The 25,945-nt window shown below is 45.4% G+C and overlaps 1 protein-coding gene across 1 annotated transcript in view; it reads right to left on the reverse strand.

Moving 5' to 3' along the window:
• The window catches only part of EXT1 (exostosin glycosyltransferase 1), a 292,312-nt gene extending 282,444 nt beyond the window's left edge, over positions 1 to 9,868 (reverse strand). The window contains exon 1 of the mRNA XM_030875654.3: positions 8,187 to 9,868. Within this exon, the coding sequence (XP_030731514.1) occupies positions 8,187 to 9,148 (962 nt within the window). The 5' untranslated portion in view covers positions 9,149 to 9,868. The remainder of the gene's footprint in view (positions 1 to 8,186) is intronic.
• Positions 9,869 to 25,945: the final 16,077 nt, after the last annotated feature.

The raw sequence follows: 25,945 nt of genomic DNA on the forward strand, positions 1-25,945 counted from the left end.
GGTAGAGCACATGAGCGTTTACAAGGTTTTGCATTACAAGCAGTTACCCACTCTACCTCCTTTCAATCTTTCAACAACCCTGTGAGGTGTTACGATCCCCACTTACAGATGTGGACAATGAGGCTGAAAGGTTCAGCACCTAGTCCAGGAATGTGTGTGGGTCAGTGACTTCCCTGGTCCAGGGTCATCGCCCTCTCCTAAAGGGCTTCACAGAAGACAAGAGGGTACACAAAACAAGGAAGTATTTCTCCACAAATCTCACTGCTGCTCAAAGCAATTACAATGGCAAAGAAAGTCTAACTAGGCGTAAACAGTTTGGCTCACTGTTTTCTGTCTTGGTTTTTTGTTTATTTGGGTTTTTTTCTTTTTTTTTTTTGGCCACTCAGCAAGGCTTGCTGGACTTTAGTTCCCAGACCAGGGATTGAACCCGGGTCCTTGGCAGTGAAAGCGCCAGGGAATTCCCTCTGTCTTGGTTTTTAAATCACTTAGAATAGTGCCTCATTTGCACTTAGAATCCCAGACCTGACCTGGATGGCCCAGAGGTAAAGCCACGTGTCTCAATTCACCTCCAAAGGACCGCAGACTCAACAGCCAAAGAGAAAAGAGACCAGGGCTTTGAGCAGCTGACACAATTAACTTACAAAACTGACACCCACCCAGGTCAGGCCCACAGATTCTGAGATCCCAGGAGAGGCTGTAGAAGGCACGGAGGAAGCGTCTGCTCAGTAAGAGACACACGAAGGTTTCTGGCTCCAGCAAAAATGAAACTTCAAAGGGAACGGAGCTGTGGGAGCTTCAAAGACCCCCTCCCCCGCCCAGCCCCAGCCGCAGGACCAATTAACACCTACAGATGTTTTATCTAAGCAGTCATTTCATGCCGGCTACTTTGCTAAATGGGTGCTCAGACTCACCTCAAAAATTGCTATTCCTCCAAAAGGGACTGGGGGGTGGGTCAAGAGGGAGGAAGTTCGGTGTTTTCTGAGAGAGAGACCTTAGTCAAGAAGAAAACAAATCCTCAATACAGTGAAATTCATCACAGACTTATGTATAATAAAAGAAAAGATGGGAAACAAATCTCTAAGAAAATGCAAATCAACTATGGAACAGCCATGAGTTACTAAAAAGAACCGTGCAGCCATTAAAAATCCTACTTTAGGGTTTCCCTGGGGGCGCAGTGGTTGAGAGTCCACCTGCCGACGCAGGGGACACGGGTTCGTGCCCCAGTCCGGGAAGATCCCACATGCCGCAGAGCGGCTGGGCCCGTGAGCCATGGCCGCTGAGCCTGCGCGTCCGGAGCCTGTGCTCCGCAACGGGAGAGGCCACGGCAATGAGAGGCCCACGTACCACAAAAAAAAAAAAAATCTTACTTTAGTATTTTAATAGGATTTTCCTTTTTTGTAGGAGAGGAAGAAGCTCTGAGATAATGTTAAGAAAAAAGCAACATGCAAAAATACATTTAAAGTCGGACTTTAACTTTATAAAATCAACCAAGACTAGAATGGCCAGGAGTTTGTTTTGTTCACTCCCGGCGGCCCCAGCCCCAACACCTGTGTGTCTGGCAGAAACAAGACACTTAAGGAAAATGTGTCAAATTCATTACTTACTATTAATTAAATAATAATTAACATATCTATACAAGGTACTTGGATATGCAGACACAGAATGACATAATCAATCGCAGAGGTGTATATGTGGGTTATAACAGGCCAACTACTGAAGTTTAATAATAGTGGTTAGCTCTCATTGTCGGGACTAGAGAAGAAATTTCTTTTCATATTCATCTCTTTTGCATTTTCTGCAGAGGCGCTGTACAATTTTTATAATTTTTTAACCACTGTTTTTCTACAGGGAGCCTCAGGGCCTAGGAGCAGTGGTATGCTACACTCCAGAAACCTGGCCCGTTCTGTCAGAAATGGAATCTTCCAGTGCATCTCCCATTTCTACCGGGTCACACCTTATACCTGGGGCAATGGTCATTCCTGCACCACCTCATGGGTTCACTGACATCTAGTACAGGGCAAACCCTGCAAGGTGCTATCAGGAGGGCAAAGGTCACACATGATTCACTTCCTCACTTTTCTGAGAAGAGCTCTAGGGGAACATGAAAGGCAGAATCTACATAGTCAAAGTTATAACGTTCCCTGAACGGACGAGATGAAGGAGTTCGATGTTTAAGTGTCAACTCAGGGCCGTCTTTATCACATCTCTTAGCCAAATTTTTTCCTTGGGAAGCATGTTTATAAAGGAAAGCAGTAGGGGGAAAAAAAAAAGATATGACTTACAAACACCCAAATCACACTAAACTCACTGATACAGAACTGTGAACAGGTAGAAATTCTGTTTGATTCTTTAAGGTGGTAACATTTTTTAGAGGAAAGAGCATTGTCTTCGACATCCAAGATGCCTGGTTTGAACACCACCATTTCCTCACCAGATGTGACCGTGGCTCCTAACTTAACCCTCTCGGGGCCTGCACTCCTATCTGTAAAGTGGGGACTTTACACACTGCTGTCGAAAGGCTTAAATGAGCTAATAAAGGCGACTTCAGATAAGACACTGGACAAATATCTTGCAGTTCTGAGGGAGTCCCTGTGCATTAAAGGAACTTGGGCACAGACGGAAGAGCTCTGAAGGAAAACCAGTCAGTCATTAAGCTCATGGTGTTCACATCCAAACACGAACACTCTCAGGAGACTGCAGTGTCTAGTGACCGCTGAGCCTGACGGGTTCCCTCCGAAGAGGCTGTGTGGAAACGTGACGGTCATGAGGGAGCAGCGGGCCTCAGAGAAAGGAGAGGAATGGGAACCAGAAAACCTGGACTGTAGCCTCCGTTCAGCTACTTACAAGCTGTGCAGCCTTGCCAATCCACCTCACCCGAGCTGGCCTCAGCTTACAAACCTGTAAAATGGCCTGACGAGACACCTGGCAAGGTGGCTGTGAGCAGAGCAGCCGGGTCCTATCGAGCACAACCTTTGGTGTGACCTTAGTGTGCTCAAGGTCATTGTCAGCAGGTGTTTCTAACAGCGGGTTCTGGGGAGGCACATCCACAGGCCTTTGGACAAAGAGAACAAGCACCACCTGAGGGCGTGACAGCTCCCCTTTTGGCCAAGTCGGTGCCACCCAAAGCTGCTGTCACAGTCAGGGGGACCGATGGTGGCTTCCCACTGGTGGGGCCTGCCCAAGCCTTCATAGCAAGCCATCCTCTGAAGGACAAAATCCTACAGGCTCCCAGCTCAGGTCACAGATTCCACTTTCAACCGTCATTTTTTGAACTAGACTCAATCAACTTGCAAATGTCCCTAGAAGTAGTCCACGAAACCTCAACCTTTAGGGATTCCTTGTAAATGAGGCTCTCAGGAGCCCTCCAGAAAGCAAGATCAGGGAAGGTGAGAAACTTGGGGATGGGAGGGGCACAGAAAGAATTAGAACCTCAGTGCAAGAAGACACAATGCTAACTTCAAAATTCGTCTAGGTCTGGGCCTAGCTTTATTTTAAAACTGCGCTTGGGCTTCCCTGTTGGTGCAGTGGTTAAGAATCCGCCTGCCAGTGCAGGGGACATGGGTTCGAGCCCTGGTCTGGGAAGATCCCACATGCCGCGGAGCAACTAAGCCCGTGCTCCACAACTATTGAGCCTGCGCTCTAGAGCCTGCGAGCCACAACTACTGAAGCCTGCATGCCACAACTACTGAAGCCCATGCGCCACAACTACTGAAGCCCGCGCGCCTAGAGTCTGTGCTGCACAACGAGAAGCCACCGCAATGAGAAGCCCGCGCACCACAACGAAGAGTAGCCCCGGCTCGCCACAACTAGAGAAAGCCCATGCACAGCCACGAAGACCCAACGCAGCCAAAAATAAAATAAATGAAGAAAAAAAATAAGAGCACATATGTGTGTTAAAAAAAAAAAGAAAACTGTGCTTATGTGGCTTATTTTAGAAATGCTTTTGTGCTATCATACACCTGTGGGGAAAAAGGTGCTAATGTTTTACATTTAAAACCTGAGAAGCACAATTTCCAACTTTCATTCCTCCAAGTCTCCCTGTTAGATCACGAACTCGTTCAACGTGTCTGGGAATATAGTTCAGAAAAATGGGGAATCAATACATCATCATTTACTTGTGCACATTTTCTTTTTGCTATAAATACATTTGAATTCAGCTTATCATTCAGTGAATTCACAGCCTATTCCCAAAATTCACTGGAGCCAAACTGAAAAGTCCCCAAAACTCCTACTTAGACTAAACAGCACCGGGGACCTCCACCTTAGTTGGCAATGAAAACAAATGTAAGCCCTAGAGCAAAAGTTCTTAAGTCTGACGATGCCCTTAGTAGCGGCTGTGTGTCAACCCCTAAAACTAGATGACAGATTATGCATGTATGTGCTCTCTTTTTTCACAAAGTTGGTCCAAAGTCTTTATCAGCTTCCCAAATTATTCCAAAAGAAATCCCATAAGAAACACCATCAATAAGGACCTTCCAGTGGCCGGAGAGCTTTCAGGTGTGTCTCTAATTAAAGATGGAATACCGTAGGTCAAGAAGAAAAAGTCAGAGGCCTGCTTTCTAGGGCTACCCCTGCTACTAAACAGTTTTCTAACCTTAAGCAAATCCCTGTAACAGTCTATCCCTCAGTTTTCACATCTATAAAATGAGGATGTTTGGAAGTTGTAATGATCACTTACCTTCAAGACCCTTAAAAACACAAGGATTGTGAGGTACAGCTTCAACAAACACAGGAGAAGGTGTCCAAAAGGCCTGCACAGAATCCTGCCTGTTCCCAGAAGAGCTGCTTAAAATATTCTCCACCGCTTTCCTCAAAGGGGTCCAAGATAGAAGCCACCTCTCATTTCCCTCTTTTTCGTCTATTGCAGAAAGCCAAATTTGAAGTTTCACAATAATGCCCTTTGAAGGGATCTGCACTATGAAGTTCATGCAAAAATACAGTCATTCTGTAAGGGTGCGTAAGAAGCTCAAGAAATGTAAGACAGAATTTCTCTAAAGCCTCATTACACATCATGTAATCACTGCAGCAACTTAGTTTAGCCAGTGTCATCTACATCTGTTAATACACGTAACTGATGAAAATTAATTATGGGTGTCATAAAAATGGATGTTTGAATATAATCCTGGAAGTCTGGGTTGAAAGTGTTGCTCTATTACAAGAGAAAAGTCTTTTCCTTCATTCCATGCAGTTCTTCTATACCTTTAGTAGTAAATGTCTGATTTTCACAAAAGTGAAGTGGAAACAGAAGTCCTCAACTAAAAACATTTATTGTCACATAAGGCTAAATTTCGCTAAAAGCAACTTTTTTTTTAGTTGATACCCTTGTACATATTCTATAGTATCCTAACTCGGCCATGATACCATAAATTTTCAATCTAATTATCAGACCCCCTAAGTCCAAATCATAGGCACTTGCTAATAAAGAAAAGAAGTAGATGAAAACTGATCCTGTTTTTATAAGCCATTATCAAATGAACGCTTAGAGAACCCTAAAGCAGTCGAAAACCCATTCCACCAAAGGATAAACTAAGGTTCAAGGCGATGAATCAAAAGTCACACCATGAGACAGTATGAGAAGTCAGACTTAGATGACTTCTATAGACCCAACTGCAATATCCTCCTCTAAAACCCTGGGAAGAGATTAGCATTTGATTGGAGGAGTTCTGCGTCTGACACACGCACAGCTGACTTACGGGAAACATCAGTATAAGTAGCAAAGTACAACAGTTGTGCTTACTTCAGAGCACAAGACAGGTTGCCTGCTATGTGAGCATTCTCACCACATTTCAGAGCTCATTCATTCTTCATATCTTCCAAAGTCAACGGCAAAGGCAAACATGTTTGCAAGCACCATTTCTCAGAGATAAAGGGTTCAGATAACCCAGTGAGAGGAAGAAGTTAAAACTCCAGTCAAGCAGGCCGATGAATATAAACGTTCTGCAACACCATCCCGTCCCATGAAACAAGGTTAGAGCTGGAAAGTATGCAAAAGAGGAATGAAGAAAATCCAGAAGTGTCTCTGAAAGAAATCCCTGCTCAGGAGAAAGAGGCAACTTGCTCTCCTCACTAAATGCCACTCTTCAGATGAGACTCAGTCCTGAGGGCCTGACCCCTTGTGGTCTTTAAACATAAACCAAAACAAGGGCGTGGGTGTCTGATTTCCTGATGCAACGACAAAGAGGTCAAAAATTAGTGAAATTTAATTAGCAAAAATTAAAGTTTCTTGGAAACCAACCCCTCCTTCCCTTATTGCCAAAAATCTCTAGAAAAACCTTCTGCAGAGAATGTAGACGATTTATTTTGGGACTAGGAGAGTAAAGCAGACATGACTGTTGTATCGGATTGAGGGTGTTTCCCAAATAAACGTATAATTCAAATTTCTTAAGTTCTCCCCTCCAGCTCCTTTAGAGGAATGAAGACCGTCATGATCCTTCTACAGAATTCGGTGAGACTGCTTTAGAAGACACTGAAAGGTCAGACTTCATCTCGAGTTACTCCACCATAAACCAGACAAAGAAATTCCTCAAAGGCTAGGAGCATTTTTTTCTTACAAGCACCCACAGGAATAGGTCAATGTAAATGTCGTGTAAACAAAGCGCTCATTACTAACCACAGTTTGTTTCTTTTGTGAGAAAATTTTAATCCATGGCAACTGCATCCAACATTCACACATAACTGCCCCCAAAGCAGAGGAAAATTTAGATTCATAATTGACCCTACAGCCTCGGGCTCTGCTTGTGCTCGAAAAGCAAGAGGTGTTGGGGTTTGGGGAATGCCAGTGTTTGATACTTTCTCCTTCACTGTCTACGATCAACTACAGGAGGACTTGAATTTCCCTTCCAATCACTCCTACAGAGGCCCGAGTGTCTGAGGAAATCCACAGACAACAATCAAACCTTTCATTTCAGGGTCCTTTCCCCACCATGCCCCTTCCTGTTCCAATCAGTTCTGCAAAGCGTTTCCCCTATTCTGCATTTCATGAATCAATTGCAAACTCCGCCAACCTCTGCCAGTTCCTCTTGTACTCAGCTGAGAGGTTCCCCTTCCTGCCTGGGTAGCACAAGGCTGCTCTGGTTTTTAACTGGTGTAACGTGGAAATGCACTGTAAGAGCTCACTAACTCTTTCACAGCCAGACAGAAGTGAGAGAGTCTGGGGCTCCTGCCCCATCGACGAGGAAACGGACCCTCCAAGCTCAGGTTAAAGCCGATTCCTAGAAACTAGTTTTGACCCCACGCCCAGAGTGTCAGTTACTGTCACTGGGAAGGAAAAGGAAGAGTGAGAAGGTCTACAAAGTCTCCAACTCAGTTACTTAGCAACTGGACAAAACTTGCTTCACTCCAGAGGGTAAAGAGGCATCTCACAGCGCATTCAGAGAGTAACAGTCTCCGATTTACATGCAAATCGATAAAGACAAAAGGGAAAGGGAAATCTAAATTAGCAACTGGAGTTTACAGCAGAGGGGCTGAGGCCCAGATTTTTTAAAAACAGCTTCTCCTAGGGAGGCAGGATATATACATGCCAACAAACACACATGAATGAATGCATGCAAGCAAGATCACAGGCCCTAACCGGTTTACAGTCTCCCTTCATAAAAGTCAATGCCGTCTGGGAGCAGGGAAGAGGCAGGCACAGAAAGTTTAGTAGCTGAAACTAAAGGACTTCCACTGCTAACACAAATTTAAGGTTTGCGGAAAGATGACAATTGAAGGGTGGGAAAATTCCGGGGAGAGCTGCTCGCCCTGCTCGTGAGAAAAGCAAATAAAGCAACAACCTTGGGGTAAGGTCCCCGGACTGTGGGCGGATTCAGAGCCTCTCGAGTCCCTAGACCCTCACAAACACCCTCCTGGATCCACTGGTGAAGTGCAGTTTCCAAACTCGGATCAAACCCACACCCTTCATAGAACACACATCACCCTGAAGGTTTTCCAAGCAAGAGGGGAACATGGTCACCTGCTTGGCCCAGGAAAGTGCTCCAGGATTTTCCGTTAGCCCGAGGAGCTCAAACTCTGGGTCCTCAGCTCAAAGCTACACACCAGAAGCAGGCTGCTCAGTCCCAGGCTCAGAGCAAAAGGAAGAGGACCCGAGGAGGGTCCTCTGCCCCACCCCCATCTCCCAACTTCACACCTGGACCAGGTGGGCAGGGCCCAGGGCTGACCCGCTGAGGCCCATCGGCTAAGCCACTTACTTCTCATACTCAGTGTTGTCTCTGTCACAGCGAGAATCCTTGTGCTTTTGCCAGTCTTTGCCATGCTTGCAGGTGGTGAGAAGCACGACGTCTTCCCCGTTATGGACGTGATATAAGGCATTCCTGGTGTCTGACCCTATCCCTGTCAGGTACCTCTTCCCCTTGAAGACTAGCATGTACTTCCTGAGAGGAGGGATAGTGTTAAACTTCAAAAACCCCCTCTCCCCTCCTGTCCTGGGATGATCCTTAGAAAAGAGGGGAATAGAAACATCAAAGTTGGGTCGGAAGTTTTCAGTACTGATGCTGGCTTTGGCCAGCATCGCCTGGCCGATGTCAAACCCCACATCCTCGGTGTAGTCAGGCCAAGTGCCAGAATATAAATTAAAAATTAAATGATTCCTACCGCTGTTCCACAAGTGGAGACTCTGCACTTTGGATCTCAAGTTGTGCACATACTGAGGTGACAACTGGTCTCTGTCTAAAGTATCCAGACTCAGGACAAAGAGGCACGCCTGGCTGGGGTCCGAGGTGTAGAACCTGGAGCCCTCGATGGCCGCTAGAATGTTTTGGTAACTTTCGGCGATTTTCTCCCCTTTTTGCTGCGGGTATACGTAGACTTTGAAGCCGTTTTTCTTGCAAAGGGTGAAATCGAAGCAGGACTCCATGCGGCACTTCTTGCCTTTGTAGATGCTCGAGTTGGCGTCTCGCTTCTGCCGTGGGGAAATGTGCACACTGGAATCCTCGTTTTCCAATTGATCCCAAGGAACGAAGGGGCGCAGAGCGTCCGGGAAGCGGGGCCAGAAATGATCCGGACTCGGGTGGTGCAAGCCATTCCGACGGCTGTGCTCTTCTCTCCGGCTGTGGCTTCTCGATGCCCTAAACTGCAAGCCTCCGAAATAAAACAAAAGGGCGAGACAAGAGCCAGCTGAGAGCAGGATGAAATAGCGTTTTTTGGCCTGCATGTGTCCTGCCTGGGTCAAGAGGATTGTAAATAAACACAAGAATCACCCAAGTTTCCCAATCAACACTTTCAGCTCCAGTCCGCCATCTTCCCGCCTGTAAAGACTTCAAACTCTCCGCTCCCACCTTCTCTGGATGCCTTTCCCCAAGCCGTGGACTGATCCAGCGCATGTGGGCGATTTCTTTAACTTTCTCCCCTTCGGTCTTTCATCTTTGGGTTGCACAATAGACGGGAGAGAGCGGGGCTGAATATTTCGCACCCAGGGCGGGCGAGCAGCGGACTGTAATTCTCTTGCATGCAACAAGACGGAGGAAAAGAAAGAGAGGGGGGAAAAAAAGCTCCCGATGCCCAATCAATGACAAGACGAAGTGATTTCCTTGCCTCTCGGATTCCTCTCGGCGCCGTGGAAAACGAGCCCCGGGAAAGCAACTTCAACTCATCCACACTCCGGGGCAGGCACTCCGGTTCCAACAAGTCAGCCGATCTCCGGGTTCAGCCGGCTAGTGCATCTTGCAGCTGGGGCGCCGTAACCTCACAAATCCCTGCATTTCTCTTTATTCCCTTCTGCAGCGGCTCCGAGACTCCGGCGGTGTTTACTCCTGCGCTCGCGGGGCCGGCCCCCAGGACGCGCGGCGGCCCGGCAGAAGGCGGCGGCGCTGGGTGACTGCGGCGGCGCGTCCTCCCCGCGGGCAGTGCCGGCCCCGAGCGGCGCTTCCCAGGCCCCCGCGCGGTTGCTGCCGACCGCCGCGTTCGGTCGCCGAATGTTACCCGGTTCTGAATGTTACACTTACACATTCCATTCCCGACACGACAGCGCTGACCTCATCCATCCACGCAGCCCGCGCTGCCATTGGACGAGCGTCACGTCCGGGGGGGGCGGTGCTTCCGCTGCGCCCATTCATAACCCCCGGCCACCGGCAAAGGCGCCGGCGCGGCGCTGGGGGTGCGGGCGGCGCGCGGGCCCCGGGGCGCCTCTGCCGGGGCCCGGCGGGCGGAGCGGGAGGCGGCCCAGTGCGAGCCCCGTGGCCCCTCGGCTAGTCCCGGCCGGAACCCCGGCCTGGGCCGCACCGCCTCCTGCTGCTGCGCCGGAAAGCAGCGCCTCCCAGAGACGCCCGCTGGCGCGCGGCGCCTGGGGAACCGGGAAACCGGGGACTGGCCGGCGCTTCCAGGGCCCCGCTGCCCCGGGCGCCCTCGAGAATCCCGTCTCCTCGCCTGCCTGTCGGCAACGCCTCCCCGAGCGGGCGGCTGGGAGTGTTCGGGTTCCTGGAGAAGGATGCTAGAAAATTGGAGCAGTGGGGGGAGCCCAAGGGATGCGGGAGGAAAGAAATACTTCATAGAAAGCGACCGCGGACCTTACGGATGCCTCTCCCCGCCCTCCTTCGACTCTCTGAGGCCCCCAATTTTTCCTTTTTACAAAGCATCAAAACAGGTCCCCTATTCCCTACATAGCCCGTCCTTTTTTCTCTCTCTCTTTCCCCAAGGAGACACCTAAAGCCCCAAGAATAAAGAGGAAATATCACAATCAAGAGGGATCATTACAATCCTTCATGTCTGTCGGTGCCCTAAGAGAAGACACCTATCCCAAATCCTCAGTAACTTTCCGCGCATCCTTCCCTCGCTTCCCGAAGCCCCTTGTCTGTTCTGTAGAAAGCTTCCAAGAGATCAGTCACAGCGGAAGAAAAGAGATTTTCTAATAGCTGAGGAGAACCCTGTTAATTTAGGCTTTTCCCAGCACCTAGTGATGTTATTCTCTTTGGGGCGTGGTGGGGTGGTGGTTTTTAAGGAGCTGTCTCTTAGGGATGGATGACTAGTAGAACTGCCAGCTGTCCCAGCTGTAGATGAGAAACTTGAGGCAGGAAATGACCTTCTTTACATTACTACAAGATGGTTGGTCCGCCCTTCAACTGCCCTACCACACCCCAGCCCCAAGCTCCCCCCAGGGAGCCTCACTGGACAAGTCAGATAGAGAGCTGGAGTCCCTCTAAAGGTCTTCCAAGACCACAAAGATGTGCTCACTCCCAAACAGTATTTCTGGTCCAAACCAAGCTCTCTGGCCTCAGAGCCTGAATTCTGCTCTACAGAGAACACCTCCCACCCTCTTCCCCAGCCTAAGTCACAGGGGCCTGGCCAAGTTGGACAAACAGTTGCCTAGGGCAGCAAGCTGTTTAGTGATTGTTTATTATGGGAGTGACTGAGAGCTAGGGACAGACACTTCCCGGCTTTCCCCAGGCTGCAAAAACCTCCAGTGGGTGTGGACAAAGGGCATGGTTATAACAAGGCAGGGTGAAATGATCAAGCGGAAAATTTTAGACTTTTGTTGTGTCAGATTTGTTTTTAATAAAGGGGAGAAGGGGCCTGGGTGGGACATCACTGTACATTCCTGAAGTCTCTCCCTATCTCTGGCCTGCCAAAGATGAGGTAGCTTTTCCAGATTTGACTTGTACCCCCTGCACAATTTGGACAGGCCTGGGACAGAAATGAGATTTGTCATCTTCCAAATGCAATGACAATGATGCAGATAAATGCAGTGATTGAAACCACATGTGACCCAGGGCTCCCCCACAGCCTGGGGTGCTGGGAGCAGCCATGCAAGGCAGGGATCCTTCCGTTGAGATGAGGGCGCAGATTTTCTCTGCCCTATGGAATGGGGCTGTAGGGATTGCAGCCCCTCTATATCCTGACAGTTGTCCTGTGTGATCTTAGTGGGAGCCAGCTACTGCCCTTGGTCTTTTGCATCTCTTTCTGCTTTGACACATTTTTTCTTGTCTTGCCTAACCATTACTGATTCCCTCATCCCACGCCCCAGGGATACCCAGCCCTACTGTCACATTCCATAGTGGTATATACTGTGAGAAAAACTTTGGTACTGAAAATGAGAGAAAATCTGGATTCAGACCCCAGATCTGTCATTTACTAGTGCCTTGGGCATGGGGTTTAATCTCACTGAATTTCAGTTTCTCGTTTAAAAGGTCATAATAATAATATTTTTCTGAATCTGGAAACTGTAAACTGCTCTACATGTGTAACATTTTTTTGCCTAAGTTCCACATTTCAAAAGCCAACTGGAATCTTAAGTAGCCCCTTACGGAAAAGAATCTTAAAAAAAAAAAAAAGTGGGTATACGTATATGGATAACTAATTCACTTCGCTGTACACCTGAAACTAACACAACATTGTAAATCAACTATACTCCAATAAAAATGTTTTTTAAAAATCATCTTATCCACAAATCCCCAACATGCCTCAACAAAATGAATGCCCCTTTTCTCTGTTACCCTGCCCATTTACTCATTCTTCTATTACTGCCCTTATTGCATTAGAATTATTATTTATATGTCTATCCCTCATCTAGACTAGGAACGCAACAGAAGTATGATCTGTATGTCTTATTCAGATTTTTGTCCCGAGCACCTAACTTGATGCCTGGAACAAAGTAGATGCTTCAATAAATGTGATTGCAAACGTTGGGGCGGGGGTGGGGGAAGTAGCCCCCTATTTTGGCATCATATTGCATCTCCCTCAGTTTTATTTTCTCCCGAGCCCTTCTCATTAGCTGAAATCCTTTGTTTGTTTGTTTGCTGTCTATATTTCTTCACTGTAAAAGGAGCTCCCTGAGAACAGGAACCCTATCTGTCTTTCTCACTCCTGAATCCCCAAAGCCTACGGTAGTTCTGACACTTAGGTGGCGCTCAGTCACTGATTTGAATGATGAATGAATTACTAAAATTCTGCTTCACCTCAGCACCTGAACATGCTTGAAGAGAAAGGCCTCCATCGTAGTCTCTCAAAGCAGGACTGAGTCTCTTGTTCAAGGTAGAACTATTACAAACCAGGAATATCTTAACATAAGGCAAATCAGTCCATCGTAAATCCTTTAACAACATGTGTCAGATCATGTAATTCCTCTGGTCAAAGGCCTCAAGGGGTCCCTATCTCAGAATATGAGCCGAGGCCCTGTGAGGTCCTACAGGATCTTCCCTAACTGCCTCCACCTCTATTCACCAGACCCCTTTCACCTCATTTCCTGCCAATAACTCTCTCCCTCCATTCCAATCTACTCACTCTTCTCCAACTAGGCTGGTTTCCTTGCTGTTTCTTATACATGCCAAACATGCCCCTGCCTCAGGGCCTTTGCACATGCTCATCTCGGCTAGTATGCACCCCAGTATCCACACTACATACTCTCTTCCTTTTTTTAAGTCTCTTCTCAATACCACCTTACAGCTGAGGCCACCTTTGACCTTCCTATATAAAGTAGCAAGTCCTCCCCAGTTTTCCTATCCCCTCAATTGCTTTATTTTTTATCCTTAACACTAATTGACACCTGTATACTATATATTGACTTGTCAATTTATCATTTACCTGTTGCATCTAGAATGTGAGCTCCATGAGGCAAGGACATGGATTTTTAGTTCACTGCTATATCCCCAGCACCTATGACAGGGCCCATCACTAAATAAGTATTTGTTGAGCTAATTAATTACTTGATCCCATTGTCTGTAGGGCAAATGGAGAATATTCAAGGCTAGAGTTCTAGTGTCACAGACACACACACAGAGCTAAAGCTATCCCAGTGATTCAAGCCTTGCTTAATTGCCTCTTTCAGGAATAATTTTTCCCCAGGGCTGACTAAAGACCTGAAAGCAGCATGGCACACAGGAAACCCAGAAGATGTGGATTCTCATCTTGGCTCTGCCACTTACTTTATAACCTTGAATGAGACACTTCTCCCTAAGTTTTGGATTCTTATTGGTAAAATCAATAGTAACTGTAATATAATGTATGTTGTGCTCAGTTCACTGGGTTACTGTGAGAATTAAATGAGTACAAACGGATAATGGATGAGAAAGCCCTTTGCAGTCCACAATGTATATGGCAAACGTAAGATTTGATTGTCACACTCTTGGACAATTATGGACACTGGTGCATGAGATCATGTTTGCAAGTCAACAGCATTACATACATGAAATATCACCTACCAAACACTCAGCAGTTTCCAGATGCTTTATAGACTCTGGAATGGTCATTGACTATTATAAGCAAACAGGAAAAGGGAAGAAAGGGAAACACCAATGGACAAAAAGCAAAGAAGACTTTTTTTATAATGTATGAGGTACAAATGCTTTTCAAGGGTCTATAATTATATCTGCTGTAGGAAAAAATAATTGACTCCAAAATGTAAAAACAAACTAAAATATTGAAATTAAAAAATGCTTAAATTCTCTAAAATGTAACTTCAGGTTGACTGTCAAGGCAACCTAATAATTGTCATAAAGTTATACATAATTTTTATTTGACGTGGGCACATTTTAATGTTCTGGTGATGTGTGCTGGGTGGGGTCTCTAACAGTAAACATTCCAGGTTCCCAGAAAGGTTGGGAAACTCTGCTGGGTATGTGCTGATTGGTTACAGGAGGTGGGAGAAGACAAGCAAGCCAAGGAAAATTAAGGCATCGTGGAGGAGTGGAGAGATTCCCAGCCAGGACGGGAGGCCGGGTTCCAGTTCCTTCTCTGCCTGGTACTCAAGGAAACCCAGAGCAGGTGGTTTCTGAATGCCAGGTCTTAAGTGTTTCATCTGAAAAACACAGAGCAGGACTTGGTGATACCTTTCCACTTGAAACAGTCAAGGCTGCCCTGTGTAGACCAAGGGGGTAGAAGAGAGAAGGGAGTCGCTTAGGAGGGAGGAATGGGGAACTCCACTGAGCAGGGAAGGAAAAATGGAGTGGAAGTGAGAGACTTTTTCAGGCCTCCCACCGCCTGCCCGGTAGGGCAGCCAAGCAGGAAAACTAACCACGGGTGAAACAAGGGCAATTCTAGTGAGGATGTGTCAAATCCCGAGCCAGGTACTTTGTATACATTGTCTCTGCGACCCTCCCAAGGTTCCTAGGACACAAGTACTATCCCTATCTCCTATTGTAAATGAGGAAATGAAAACTCAAGCCTGGGAAGGGGCTCCCTGCAATTCATTCATTCATGCATTCATTCCTTGAATAAATATTTATTAGGCAGCTACCCTGTGTAAGGTGTGGTGCTAGACACCGAGGGTATTTGTCTATAGTCCTTTGTCACTTACAAAGCGCTTTCATGAGAGGAATTTTGCTTGAGCATCATCAGAACCCTGTGAGTTAGGAAGAGGGTATGATCCCTATTTAGCTAGTGAGAACGCAAGGCTCTAGTTCGGGCTCTCTCACCTGGAGGACTGTTACTATTTTGCTGAGCATTAATTCTTCTTTTTTTTTTGCGGTACGCGGGCCTCTCACCGTTGTGGCCCCTCCCGTTGCGGAGCACAGGCTCCGGACGCGCAGGCTCAGCGGCCATGGCCCATGGGCCCAGCCGCTCCGCGGCATGTGGGATCCTCCTGGACCGGGGCACGAACCCGCGTCCCCTGCATCGGCAGGCGGACTCTCAACCACTGCGCCACCACGGAAGCCCATGAGCATTAATTCTTTATTGCAGGGGCGTGGCCTGTGCATTGTGGGATATTTAGCCACATCCCTGGCCTCTACCCATTAGGTACTAACAGCACTCCCCACTCTCACCTGCATCGGCAGTTGACACTAAAATATCTCCAGGCATTGCTAAATGCCTCTCTGAGACAAAACCACCCCTTGTTGGGTGACCCATTATCCCAATTAAATGATTTACCCAAGTTCAGCTGACCTCCAAGTGGAGAACTTAGAATTTGAGCCTCATCTTCCAACTCCATGCCAAGGCTTGGACCCAGCACTGCAGCTGCCTTTAGATAATCTAACTGATCTACCCTCTTCAAGACAAGCAGATCAAAAAATCTCATAGGCAGTCATTTAAGAAACTTTTATGAAGAACTTCATATGTGCAAGGCACTACGCTAGGCACTTGGAATCTGCAGTATAAAAAAATAGGTGGGTTGTCTGCTCTCATTCTACTGGGAGAGATAATAAAATAGCAAGTAGATAAATAAGCAAGATAATTTGAGCTAATTCTAAGGAGAACATAATGGATAATTTAATAGCATAGATTAAGATGAGGAAGAGCAAAGAGGCTCACTTTAAATGGGATGGTCGAGGGCTTCCCTGGTGGCGCAGTGGTTGAGAGTCCGCCTGCCGATGCAGGGGACGTGGGTTTGTGCACCGGTCCGGGAAGATCCCACATGCCGCGGAGCGGCTAGGCCCGTGAGCCATGGACACTGAGCCTGCGCGTCCGGAGCCTGTGCTCCACAACGGGAGAGGCCACAACAGTGAGAGGCCCATGTATCGCAAAGAAAAAAAAAAAAAAAAGAGATGGTCGAGAGGGGTAAATCAGGAGCTTGGGATGAACACACACACACTACTATATATGAGACAGATAACCAACAAGGACCTACTGTGTTATAGCACAGGGAACTCTACTCAATATTCTGTGATAACCTATATGAGAAAAGAATCTAAAAAAAAAAATGAATATTTATATAACTGCATCACTTTGCTGTACACCTGAAACTAACACAACATTGTAAATCAACCATACTCCAATAAAATAAAAATGCTTTTAAATAGGACAGTAGGTGAGGAGCTAACATTTTGGCTGATTTCAGTTGATGAGGAAAGAGCCCTGGGAAGAGTATACCAAGCGAAGTGTCTGGCCAGTACCCAAGTCCTGAGGCAGAAGTGAGTCTATTTTCAGCAGGCTTTAGAATCACTAGATGGGTTGGTTCAAACACAGATTGTTGGGGCCCATCCCCAGAGTTTCTGATTCAGTAGAGTTAGGGTGTGGCCCAAGAGTTTGCATCTCTAACCACTTCCCAGAGGAGGCTGATGCTGCGGACCTAGGGACCACGCTTTGAGAACCGCTGAGTTAGTGCATCCGCGGAAAGGCTACTGTTTCTGGAGTGTGCTGAGTGCAGGAAGGAGGTCAGAGAAGTTGCAGGAACTTTAGCATGTCCTGGCACTGCAGGCCAGGCACAGTATTGGGATTTTATTTTCGGAGGGGTGGCTAAGCTTTGGAGGATTTTAAGCAGGGGAGTGATATGATCTGATTTCCATTTTTAACAGCTCCCTCTAGCTGATAGTAGGGCAAAAGTGGAAGCAGGGAGTCAAGTTTATATACCTATAACATACTTTTGAAAGTCTTTATTCGTTACGGTAACAACTGTTGTAAGCCAGGATAGCAAGCCAGGAGAGAAGGGGAACTTTACGTCCTGTTTTCATGATACAGAAACAATGACAATCGGAGTCAAGCCAATAAGCCTAATCGCTGGACAATTAGCCTGGGACTGCTAATTAGGCAAGATAGCCTGCCTTAGTATTTATCAAAACTGCACATTTAAATTGAAAATTTTCTCCGCGATCTTAACTCTAGTGCTTGATATAGTCCAAGTCATATATATTTATATTTAGCAGTTTCGTCCATGTGTGTTTCACAACTTGGAACTGACAGCTGTTTTCAGTGATAGGACATCCTCTTGCTGGTGTTTTCTGAGGAACAAATGGTGACAAAGGAGTTGCCCTTATCTCAGTCTGGATGCCATCCTAGGAACCTTATAAGAGTTTTACTAACCCCTGGTGGAAGGCACAGATGCTCTACCTTGCTGGCTTGTCTTGGTAGCTTCTGTTTTCTCCCAAGACTTTCATTCCTTTAACAATTCATGTGCTGCACAGCCCAAACTCCAGGAGGAGAAACAGACACGGAAAGGAAGAATCACAATAAAAATGGCTCCATGGTATAATTTACTAGAGGAGGAAGTTGCTAAATTTGCGTGGGTCCCTATTAACATTTGTACATCCATTTATAGATGAGTAACTGAGAGAAAATGAGAAATGGAAATGTCAGCTATTGAAGGTGATGAAATCAGGACGACACCCACAATTCAAGCCAATTTTCCCCATTAGATTGTAACATTCTTTGTTATGCAATAGTCTGGCAACGTTCTCTTCACAACAGCAACAAAAAATTCAACTTCTGATAACCATTAGAATCAAGTTTGTCTTCTATCTAACCATTGAAAAATTTGTATCCTCTGACACTTCTGTGCTACTCATGGTGCATAATTATTGATGATTGCAGTGATGACCGAGAGAGACCCTGGAGGATCTTAAGGTAACTGCCAACTCACTCGAGGGAGGTTAAATTATGTCCAGTTCTATTTCAGTGATTTAAATGCATATCATGATGGTCAAAATCATTTAAAGCTGGTGGTCCATGTATAGTATATGGGGTAACTTGTAATTAGCATGGTCATAATATGGACTATAAAGCTAGCTATTTGATTGATGCTCCAAGGTCATTCTTTGGTCAAATTTCCTCTATTTCTATGAAGCCTGGATTCTTGAGGTCTTAAGAGGAAGTCTCCAAGCCAGTTTCAGGGAGTCTGTAGCCTTTCTAAATAGGTAAAAATATATACATACATCTAGCAAAGTCTGCATGGCTGGGGACTGCCCCCTGACCTAGATAAACCATCATCCTGAAAACTTGCCATCTAAACAAAGAAAATCATTCCTCAAATTATACACTGTACATAATGTTAGGTCCACCCCAGTATATCAACCTCCCAGCAATTCTACCTCTACTTCTGTCTCTTCAGACACTTTAATTCTTCATTTCCCAGAGACTGACCCCATTGTAGAAGTGCAGACAGCTCAAGAACGTTAAGAAAAAAGGTAAGAAGAAGACTCATATTTAAATATATTTCAATATATTTATATGTAAATTTCAGCATAGGCTTTGTCTCTTTGAAAATCTGAATATTTAAATGTCACAAAAGCAAAAGCAGACTAAAAATATACATTCTGGCTTTAATTAAGCCTTGAGAAGGGAATTGCCCACAGAAGCATATTCTCACTTTCCCTAATTGTTCTCTTCTACTGGGAAGGAGCCTCCCCTTGCTGCTGGGCCAATAATTCCTCATCACACAGGAAAAACCCTGACTTTAGTCCCGTTTAAGGGTGGATAAGCCTGGTTCCTTTCTTGTTCTTTTAGGCCTGTGGAGGCTTGCTCTTGATGGGAACCCCCAGCCAAAGATTGCTCCAGGCGCAGGGCAGCCGGCCCTGCTGTTTTGTAAAACTGCCCCTCCCACCTAGTTACAGCCCCTCACCACCACCCCAACAGACAGCTTCTCCATCTAAGCTGCGATCTGACCTGTCACCCACTTCTTGGCTTTTCTGATCTTGGAACCCCTTGCAACAGGAACTGCCAATTGCTGTAAATTACAAGCTGCCTTGACGAAGAGAATGCTAATCCTTTGGGGGCTTAGGAAGAGACCACCAATCTTGTTTCTGAGGGTGAGAACACTCACATCCATTGCAGGTGGTGGGACACGCCACTGCAGTCCTGACCGCCTTTCTTACGAACAACATGGGTAGGGGGAAGGGCCCCCATGAATGACCTACAGCTGGTCCATCGCCCAGCTCCCATTTCATGGACATCCTCTTTTAAGAAACCTTTCTGATATTTCCCTGTCTGGTCTAGTGTTGTCATGGTGTCATATAGCAGTTCAGCTGTGTACATTTCTATTTGTGCAGAATATTCACCTAATGAGCTGCATTCCATTGGGGACAGGAGAGTAGAGTGGTTAAACCCAGGAGCTTTGGAACCTGACCACCTGGGTTCAGTCATGATTCATCTGCACCACACTGCCTGTGACTTAAGGCAAGTTAATCAAGGGCTCTAAGACTCAGTTTCCCCATCTGCTCTCCCGGATGATAATAGCCACTTCAGATGTATATGAAATAACGTATATAAAACATTTAATAGAGTACCCAGGACCTAGGAGGAGGTACTTAGTACATGTTAACTGGTATAATGGCCTCCTACTCTCCATCCCTTCCCAGTTCTCCAGCAGCCCCTTAGAATTAAAGTGACTTGGTTTCACATTCTGTTTTTCAGCAGTTTTGTCTTCCAGAATTTGAATTAACGTCCTTTGTGATTAAGATTGGCATTTCAGCAAATCATGCTGAAGTGTTACAGTGGCTGTGAAGGGACATGTCCATTTATCCATTTATCCATCAATAACAAATATTTATTGAATGCCTACTATGTCCCAGGGAGGGCACGGGGAGTGTGCCATGTGAATACAACAGACCAACTGTCAGCCCGGAGAGACCGTGAAGTCTACCCAGGGAGACACACAGTAAATGAACTGATTAAGTACGTTCCAGAATCTAGTGCTGTCCAGGATATGAAAAGTGCATTGAAATGGAGATGCTATTTAAATAGAGTGACCAGGAAGACCCCCCTGGGGAGGCATGTGAGCAGAGACATGAAGGATAAGGTGGAGCCTGTGCTGCAAGGAGGAGGTGGGGGAGGAAGCTTGCAGGCAGGAGGAAGAGCAGATGCCAGCGAACCAAGCTGCCTTACTAGGGGCAGAAAACAGGACCGAGTGGCTAGCGGCTTGTGAACAAGACACCAGCTCCTGTCTTAGGAGGCTGCTTGTGGTGATAGGTTTGCCAGTTTTCCACATAAAAACGAAGATACTGAGACTAAGAAAAAGTAAGATGAGGCATTGAGGGCAATCAAGCCCATATCCCTCCAACTACCCCATTTATCAAGCCTCTCCTTAATGCCGCTATGGTCGGGCTCCAGAAGCCAAGCTCAGCATTTTAACTTTTATCGTGTTTATTCCTTTCTATGCCCATCGCCTAGGACGACAGTCCCAGGAGAAGTGAACTATTTCTTACGCACCTTCGTAACTCCAGGATCTAGCACGATGCCTCATCCTTAGCTGGTGCCTTATAAGTGTTTGTCGAATGAATGAATCGTCACTAAATGTATTGTACTCGATGTTGTCAGGCAACACGCTAAGTGCTTTAAATGTATTAATTCAACGAATCCTCTTCACACTACCTAAAGGTATGTACTACTGTTAGTGACATTTTACAGAAGAAATGAAGGCTCAAGCTCTTACAGCTGGGATGTAGTTGAGCTAGGATTGGAACCCAGGCAGCCTGGCTCCAAAGCCTTCACTCTTAATTTAGTCACAGGCAGTGCTTCTCAAACTACCTTGCATGAGCATCACCTGGAAAACATGCTAAAGTACACATTCCAGGACCTCACGAGCAGAGTTTCCAATTCAGTAGTTCTATTAGTTATCTATTGCTGTGTAACAAATTAACCCAAGATTAGAGGCTTAAAGCAGCAAACATTTATCATCTCCCAGTTTCTGTGAGTCAGTAACAATCAGGTTCTCTGGCTCAGAGTATTTCATAGGCTCCAATCAAGATGTGAGGGGCTGGTATTTCAAGGCTTAACTGGGGGAGACACAGTTCCCTGCTCACTCATGTGGTTGTTGGTGGACCTCAGGTCTTCATTGGCTACTGACCAGAGACATCAGTTTCTTGCCCCACAGGCCTCTCCAAAAGGGTGTTCACAATATGGCAGCTGGCTACCCTCATAGCGAGTGAGTGAGTGACAGAGCTCATCCAGGACTGTAGCCAAGTCTTTCTGTAACCTCATCTAGGAAGTGACATTCTTTTGCCTAGTCTTAGAGATTGCCTACAGAGGGAGTATGGGGTGGGACCCAAGAATTTATATGTCTACCAAGTTCTCAAGTGATGTTGATGCTGCCAGTAGAGGACCACACTTTGAGTGGCACCAGTACACTATAGTGGAAGGAAGGGAGGGAGAGAAGGAGGGAGGAAGGAAAGAAGGAAGAAGGGAGGGAGGAAGGGAAGATGAAGGAAGGAAGGAAGGAAGGAAGAAGGGAGGGAGGGAGGGAGGAAGGAAGGAAGGAAGAAGGAAACAAAGGAACCAGCGAACACTATCTTTGACTGGATCATATATTACAGTTACACAGGGCCTTTTTCCACCCTGGCCCATCCTCACTGCCACCTGTATGCCCTAGGCGCCTGTCAAAAACTGTCAAGAAGGTAACTATGAACCCAGAAAACCAGATGTCCACTCTGTCACTCCTTGGAAAAGGATGGCTTGGCCCAAAGTGGGTAAATCCTTTCTTCCACTTCCCGTAACTCTCACCTCCAGGAGATACAAAATATTTCCCTGATGGCCCCCAACCCTGCCTAGTGAGTTCCAGCCTCACAGAGCAAAGAGGGGTAACGTTGAGAAATTCTCTTTCCAGCTTCCTGCTTTTGAGGAGGTATAGTAAAGAGGAGTGAACTTCAAGTGCTCAGACGAAATTAAACAGGACCCTCCAGTTGGTCTTCCCTTGGAGCTACTTCTCTGCCCTTGCCTCCCCTTCCCAACCACTGGCTGTGCTGGACCCCCTGCTGCCTGGGAGGGGAGAGGGAGAGGGGCGGCTCCGGAATGCTGGCCCCAGCTCTCGCTCTCACTGGCAACTCCAGAAACTTCGTGCAGCACACTTCCCCTTCCCCGCCTGGAAGGAGGAGTGTTTGCTAGCTGAACAGCTGCTCAGGGTACAGGGAGGCGAATGTTACTAAATATATGTTCTCATTGTACATTGGTGTGTCAAGAAAAATCCTCTCTCCATGTTCTCCACTTGGGTGTTCTTTAAAAAAAAAACTCCTTAAGAGCACAGTGCACTCCTTAACTCCTGTCCCCACCCCCTGACTGAAGAATCCAAGTGCCGCCTAATTCATTTTTCTCCCCACACCCTTAAAATAAATGCCCCCTTGTCACATGCTGACAGCTTCTGGTACATTCTACCAGTCCCACTACACAAACCACTTGGGTCTCTGGGTCTCTTAGCCTTCCAGGCTTCTTTCCAACACCAGTCTGTCTCAGGGTGGAACTCAGGGTAACATGCTTGACATTGCCAGGGAAGAAGTCTCTTTAAAATGGAGGCGGGTTATCCATGGTGTTAGTGCCGTCCGTCCTTTCTGTCCAAATCATAGATCAACTTCCAGAAAACTATAAATGTATTGTATGTACTACACGTATGTGTGTGTAGCATGTGTGTGTGAGCAGAAGTAGGGTATTGAACCAGAGCATTAATATTAAGTTGATTGAGCTGCTTCTATGAGGAAACCCAGTTACTGATTTGAATGCAGCACTGAGATCCTCCCCTTAATTGAAAAGAAAGTGACTTGCACCAGTCAGTCTTTTAAGCTGAGGTGGGAAATTGATTTTTAAATATGTGAGGCCCAGGCTCCTAAATATTCCCTTAGGCGCCAATATGGAATTGACTTAGGCCCACAATTGTTCCCACTCATCCCTTCAAACCAAACCTTACCTCTTCTTTCCTTTACTCACATTGGAAGCCAGAATTCCCCTGCATACCCAGCACATACTTGAATGCAAAAAACTTTTGTTGAATGAATGGCTAACTGGATAAAGCCATATTCTCAAGAAAAACTAATTAAAATAAAATGGAGTAGATATATGGTTTATTGCTGTCTTGCTTTAAGACCAACTAATCTACTGAAATCTGACCAAAAATGGATCACTTCAGCAATGTTTACTAATGCTGTGGAAGGAATCTGTTTTGAACGAAAGGCTGTTTATTGAATCCCCTCCATGTGAAGTTGATCATTTCATCTGACATCACACATTCCTGTCCATGTCTCTGTAGTAATGCTGCTCTCATCTTATTTCAACTGTTGATTTAGACAGTAGAAGTCTCAGAAGGACTGTTAACTTCATAAGGACACGGCTGATCTATTTTTTACCTGTTTCCTGGACACCTAGCACAGTACCTGACACACTGTTAAGTGCTCATAAAATTCATGTGGAATGAATGAAGGAAGGAGTGAGTGAATCCCTAATTCAATGTAATGTACATTTACCAAGAGGTTTGGGAAGAAAAAAGAAAAAATTTAAGTTAAAGGTTTGGAAACAAATACATCTTGAAAATCAGTCAGCTTGATAAATCATCTTTGAAATGGTACAGGCCAATAGGAGAATGGGATTTTCCTTACAATAAGTTGATTTTCATTCACTTTTCAGTGCTGCTTATAATCAGGAAAAGGAGGCACACGTCTAGAATTGCTATCTTATTTCTGTAAGCCCATTTGCCTTATTCTCAATAGGTTTGCTACTGTCGAGGTCTCATTTTCAAGACTAAACCCTTCACCCAAGTATTCAATTTATTTGGCTCTAGGGAGAGGTCATTAACTATCCCAGAATGAGTGTCCCTACAGTGATGAAGTAGCGCCATGACCAAGCAGCCAACATCAAGTTCTGCAACTCAGGCATCTTTCTGGCCCTTTCCCAAGTCTCCTGAAGGGGTGGGGCTTGGAGGCAACCTGCCGAGGCACAAGGCTGTAGGTACACGTGTGCTTCTCCTGGCTTCACGGCCAATATCATCAATAAACTATCTCCCACTTTAAACCTCTTAAAGGTTTCTTTTGCTGGAGACATGACAAGATGAAATTTACTATAAAACGACACCGCCAAAGAAAACCAGTTTTACCCTTTAAAACCTGGTATGATTGTTTCCTCCAACAACTCTGAAGTCTGAGAGTGATTGAGCAGCATTGATATCAACCATGGGAGAAAAGGGAGCCTTTATCTCCTCTTCCTCTTTCTCTTCCAACTACGGATATGTGTCTAGCCACCAACAATGTGAACACAACTTCACTGGCAGAAGGGATCTACATGTCTATATATTTCTTGTCCCCCTGCAGGGACTACTTCAGTGACCTACAGGCAAACAGTAAATGATATATCTTTTAAAGTTTCTAATTTTGTGGCTGAAATGATTATAAAGAGCAACCTTTAAAAAGCAGATTAACGAAATATGATAATAGCAGGGGAGGGATTATACTTTTTCTTTCTTTGGCTAGTTTCTGATGTAAGAGACAGCACACTCAAACTCAAAGTGGTTTAAGTAAAATGTCTTATCATTAGCTTCTCACTTAACGAGGGGTCTAGAAATTGGCTTTGGTTGGTGAAGCAGGTCGGCAATATCAATGAGAATCCAGGGGAAAGGGGGAGAAAAACAACTAATCACATACAAAGGAAACCCCATAGGAGTTTCAGCTGATTTTTCAGCAGAAACTTTACAGGCCAGATGGGGTGGCAGCATATATTTAAAGTATTAAAAAGAAAAAACTTATAACCTACAATCCCCTATCAGGTAAGGTTATCATTCAGAATTGAAAGAGAGATCAAGAGTTTCCCAGAGAAGCAAAAACTAAAGGAGTTCATCACCACTAAACTGGCCTTATAAGAAACGTTAAAGAGTGGAAAAGAAAAGGCCACAACTAGAAATAAGGAAATACACAAAAGGGAAAAATCTCACTGGTAAAGGCAAATATATAGTGAAAGTAGTGGATCAGCTTCTTAAAAACCTAGTATGAAGGTTAAAAGACAAAAGTAATACAGTCAACTATAACTACAAGTAATTAAGGGATACACAAAATAAAAAATATAAAATGTGACATCCAAAACATGAAATATTGCAGGGGGTAGTAAAAATATAATGCTTTTAGAATGTCTTCAAACTTAAGCAAATACCAGCTTAAAATTGAAGACTATATATACAGTTGATATATATGAACCTCAAGGTAACCACAAACCAAAAACCTACAAAGGATACATAAAAAATGTATGTACAAAACTCAAGACTCCATCAAAAAACAAACTAATAAATTAACTCAGTAAAGTTGCAGGACACAAAATAAATATAAAGAAATCTTTTGCATTTCTGTATGCTAACTACAAACTATCAGAAAGAGAAATGAAGACAACAATCCCATCTACAATTTTATCAAAAAGGATAAGATGTCTAGGAATAAATTTAACCAAGGCAGTGAAAGACCTGTACTCTGAAAACTATAAGACATTGAGGAAAGAAATTGAAGATGACACAAATATATGGAAAGATATATCATGCTCATGGGTTGGAAGAATTGATATTGTTAAAACATCCATACTACTCAAAGCCATCTACATATTCAGTGCAATTCCTATCAAAATACCAATAGCATTT

The sequence above is a fragment of the Globicephala melas genome, chromosome 17, assembly GCF_963455315.2.
Source record: "Globicephala melas chromosome 17, mGloMel1.2, whole genome shotgun sequence".
In the NCBI taxonomy this organism is placed as follows: Eukaryota; Metazoa; Chordata; class Mammalia; order Artiodactyla; family Delphinidae; genus Globicephala; species Globicephala melas.